At 38.2% G+C, this 5,037-nt stretch overlaps 1 protein-coding gene across 1 annotated transcript; it reads right to left on the bottom strand.

Moving 5' to 3' along the window:
• Positions 1–395: 395 nt before the first annotated feature.
• Positions 396–3,485, bottom strand: neurod1 (neuronal differentiation 1). Its single transcript, XM_065252229.1, has 2 exons — positions 3,328–3,485; positions 396–2,483 (listed from the first exon to the last, which is right to left on the bottom strand). The coding sequence occupies exon 2, from the start codon at positions 2,472–2,474 to the stop codon at positions 1,428–1,430; it is 1,047 nt and encodes a 348-aa protein (XP_065108301.1). The 5' UTR covers positions 2,475–2,483; positions 3,328–3,485; the 3' UTR covers positions 396–1,427.
• Positions 3,486–5,037: the final 1,552 nt, after the last annotated feature.

The raw sequence follows: 5,037 nt of genomic DNA, 5'->3' as shown, positions 1-5,037 counted from the left end.
AAACGCTCGTCTTGCGCACTTTAAATGTCCAAATCGATACATAGCTAACTGTAATGTTAATAATAAAAAGAGTGTATAGAATATGTGTAACTTGTTTTCCACGCCATGCATACTAATAGTATATTTTTCAAAATGTATGCTTTTAGTTTGATAGGAGTCAAACACATACAGTACATTCATACGAAACCTAAATGAAAAATTACCTGGAATTGTATCTTGAACATTGTGTGTAACTGAATAATAACACTGTGTTTTGTGTTACAAACTAAATAAATATTTGTGTGTTTGAATGATTTAAATGTCTTAACAAATAATGAATTATAAAGGTAAATAATTACTCTATTGAATGTGGTGCATTTATCACTAAAATATACACATGACTATGATAATGAATGTATGGTAAAATTTGTTTTATTCCTTAAATCTCTTGAGCTGATAAACACAAACACAACAGTCTCAACAAAACTGGAATAACTTAAAGCAAACCAAACATCGACTTTTTTGGTTGCATATATGTTTGTTTGTTTTGTTTGTTGTTCCTTCGCAAACAGTAACATTTCAGTCGAAAATAACCGAATAGTTTTTTGCAGACTAATTCAGTCCATTATTTATTTTCCATCTTAGAAAGACAGGCCTCTCTTTTTCAGTTTTTACACAGGGTGAATTTAAAAAAGGTGATAGTCAAGCTTTTATGTACAACACCGAGACTTTTCTAACACCATTTTTCCCAGCACTCAAGCAATTCACATTGTCCACTGAAATGATAAAGAATATATGATCTGATTGTTAGCTAAAACTTTAGACGGGATTCAGTGGATCGGAATTGTGCAACTCTGCATAATTTTACAGGAATTCATAGCTAAGGCAACGTTACAGATTTTTAAGCACTTGCCTGCTGGTTATTACTAGATTGAGTGCTGTTTTATATAAACAAGAGATAAATCAGTTTTATAAAACATTAACATGGGGGGGGGGGGTTGCATGGAATGGTGCAGGGATTTGACTTTATAAAAATTAACAATTCTATACAAAATCACAACAAAATAATTCAGTATGGGTTAGATAAGTAGTAAAATGTAATAGGTTGAAAAATATAGCCATCTCTATTCATTTCTATGATTGGCCCAGTATACGATTAAAAATTGCATAGTTTCCAAATTATTGCTTGTGACTTTGTAGCATGGATAATTAACACATTCTGAAGAAGGTCACGCGTATTCCCACCTGTGACCGCAACGTTGAAGCGCTATAGAATACAATACATAAGGTGAAGGAGAATATGTGAATTCTCTTTTCTCCTAAAGGCAGTAACAACAATAAATACGTACATAAGATTAAGCATATAATGTTGTTGCTCTTTTTGCATCAGCGATAACAGAATACCATGGCGAGCAATAATGACAAAGTCCCAAAAATGTCCTTTAGAATCATGAGTCGTGAAATATCGCGTTCAGCTGGGCGTTCATGACACGCTCGTGATGAGAGTGACCTTCATATGACATAATGTTCTCCATCGGTATATCACAGCGTTGCGTAGTGCCCGCGTAAAGACCCCCGTGTCCCTGCGCTCCAGCCAAACCCGCCGCCTGATAGTGCATGGTAAAGGCGTAGTTTTTCTCGAATTCCGCGGATGGCTCGTGTTTGAAGGAAAAGTTCCCATTGACGCTCAAAGGTGGGCTAAGGGGTCCATCAAACGAGGGACTAGTGCAGTCCGTGAGCGCGGTTTCAAAAAACGGCTCCAGTGCGCTCCCGTACGCGTGTGGCTTCACGTGAAAGATGTGAGAGCTGTCCATTGTACCATAAGGAGGACTGGGAAGACCAGGCGTTTGGTAGGAATAGGGAAGAGCGGAAAAGGAAGCACTTGCTGTTTGCATATGAGGAGGCATCTCCTGGCTCTGCTCGGGCAGAAAAGTTCTGGGGTTCAGTTGGAGACACCCGGCAACCAAATTGGTTGTCGGTTGCGACAAACCCTTGCACAAGGCCTGCACAAAAGACATCAAATCCGGACTTTTTCCCGATCTCAGGGTCTCGGATAGAGCCCAAATGTAATTTTTGGCCAGTCGAAGCGTTTCGATCTTAGAGAGCTTCTGCGTTTTGGAGTAACACGGCACAACTTTGCGCAGACTCTCGAGCGCATCGTTCAGACCGTGCATGCGGTTCCTCTCCCGGGCGTTCGCCTTCATGCGCCTCACCTTAAATCTCTGCAGCCGTGCTTTAGTCATCTTCTTCTTCTTGGGTCCTCGTCTTTTCGGCTTTGTGTCATCGCCGTCTTCTTCCTCTTCTTCTTCTTCTTCCCCGTCATCCTCATCCTCGAGTCTGTTGAGTTCCACGTCATCGTCCTCCATATCTTGATTGGGCTCGTTTAGCTTCTCCGCGTCTCGCTCGTCCTGGGCACCGTTGTGGCACTTGTCCGTCCAGTTTGTGGTGCTTTGGGACTCAAGCATCATGCCTTCCTCGGTGTATGATTTTGTCATGTTGAAACTCTGCAAAGTAAGAAGTGGAGCTTGTAAGTGAATCACCAAAAGCCGATGTATAACTGACCTTTCAACATTTATTCATTTAGGCACCTGCCATTTCCTTGTATTATCCTGTTTTACACATGAGAGCCATTTCATCCTTAAAGTTTTAACTTTGTTAATTATTCATTATTATTTCAAAATGCAACAAATTGTAACCTGTGGATCAATGCTGCTTCGAATTAATAATCTAACTTTTCCAGCTTTTTCAAATCAGTCTGATCATTTAATTATTTGATCAGTTAATTTTAAAATAAAAAATGAAGCTATTGAAGTTGAGGAGAGTTACCCACGATGACGTCAAATATCATATATTATGTCAAATGTAATATCAAAATTTTAAAAACTACATGAAGAATGAATTTTTTTTTTTTTTGAAAATCAGTGCATCGGCATCACATCGGAAAACGAAACTCACTAAGATGTAACTAGTTTTATTATGTTATTCCTAAATGCATAAATTGTTAGACTTACAGTACTGACACTTGTTTTTTCTTTTAGCAGGAAATTCTTCTTTATTTCAATGACATTTCTCAAAATATATCCTAGGTCTAACATACAGTATCATAAAGCACACAATATCAGAATATATAGTACAAGGCCTGATTTCTTCTATATGAAAAATGTCCACTAAACTTATGGATGCACTATATTAATGCATCAGGTAACATATTATGTGCCTTCAAAACCAAACTTCAATAAGGTTAAAGCAATGCTCTCATCAAACGTGAATGAATTTCTCTCAAATAAAATAATGTCCACACAAACAAACAAATAAGTAAAGGAATAAAAGGATAAAAAAAACACATACCTAAGATTTGTTGAATGTTTTGTTATGACAGTTTCATGCCCCTCGTGGTGTGGAAAGTCCTGTGGATTGTAGACTAATGTGGCTGCGCCGATGGGATGCTCTGGTTATATAGCGGTGCTGCTGATGCTGAAGATGCGCGTGGATGTCTGAGGCTGCCTCCACAGTCCCACCCTGCGCCCGTGATTGGCATGTGGCCCTGCCCCTTCCCCGGCACGCGCCATATGGCCGACTACGTCAGGAAAACGGCCTCAAGCGTCACGTGATCTCTTCCATTTGTATTCGCCAGAGCTCCGTATTCCGTCCCTTTGTGGCCGAAAGAAAGTGGCCATCTGTCGCCAGTTAGAGACTCCGTGGACCTGTTTGTACCCGCAGGATGGATTAACCCTTTCAAGCGTGGGACGCATTCAATCACGACCATCTCTTTCTGTCGACACATCCCGTTGCATGCGTCTGCTTTCTTGTCTTAATGCGGACAATCTATAATGAGTGTTCATAAATTAGCTTATAATCATTGGATAGGTTTTTGCACTAATTATTTGTGGAAACAGGAAGTGTACTTAGGTACAAGAGTGTCCAATGTAATAAAAATGCATTATTATTATTAAGTTATATTGGTCTTTAGTTATATTGGTCAAATTATAATTATAAAATTATATTTAACACGTTTGCATTTTCTGTTTTCACAATTAGCAAGTTGGAAGAAATGATTTCTTAAATAGGCTAATGTCTTAAAAAATCTGAGAATTTGTGTATTATTTGAACGTTTTTCTATATTTTTTCTAATCTTTCTCTAGATTTTAATCTAAAATCTCTCATAGTATTGATTGTAAACAGTAGTCTGGCTCGAGACCCCGATAATGAGTCCCCCTCTTGTCCACGCCGGTCGGCACGCGAGCCGCACGCGCACTTACAAAAAGCCTGTTTCACGGCTCACTAACCTGATCCAACGTCCGAAATCTGCTGTTTTCTATTCAATTTAATATCATTGCCCCTCCAACCCCCTAAAAAAGAGAGATCAACACGATGACCGTTGAACAGACAAGTAAATAAAAATGAGGTACTATACTAGACATGAGTTATTTAAGCGCACGTGCAGTGTAAATTTGAGTTCTAATAAAAATGAGTTATGTTAGACGCAAAACCTCTAGGAAATTGGCGTTATTTTATATCACAATAAAGACATCATTCCAAAAAAAAGAAAAACACAAAACATTAAAATAATAAAACAAACCAATGTTTGTTATTTAAAAAAAAAAACATGCATAGTTGGGTGCGTAAAATGATCTAAACATTTAAAGACTTTGGGGAATCATAAAAATGTAATGTATTTGAAACTGCTCCTTTGTTTCAGCATCTTCTGTAGCCTATTAGGTGTCAAGGTTTTAATTTCCCAATAAGCACTTCTCCTCCATAAAACCTTATTAAATGAATAATTTTTGTCATTTTTGTTGTTTCTGAAACTTAACTGTTAGATCATGGCGCTTGCAACGCCAAGGTTGTGTGTTCACTCCCATGAAACACACACTGATCAAATATATTGGATGTCTTGAATGCACTCAAAGTCGCTCTAAATCAGTGCCACGTGCATAATTAAATCCATATAACCGAACGAAGAATCGTATCTACCTGAATTAAAAAATTGATTTCAAATTTGTCAGCAACATCCTCCCATGCTGTTTCTTCATGCGTGCAAAATGTTTCTTTCCATTG

This window comes from Paramisgurnus dabryanus, chromosome 15, assembly GCF_030506205.2.
Source record: "Paramisgurnus dabryanus chromosome 15, PD_genome_1.1, whole genome shotgun sequence".
Lineage (NCBI taxonomy): Eukaryota > Metazoa > Chordata > Actinopteri > Cypriniformes > Cobitidae > Paramisgurnus > Paramisgurnus dabryanus.
Note: the sequence above shows the minus strand (reverse complement) of the source record. Positions and strands in the feature narration are given on the sequence as shown.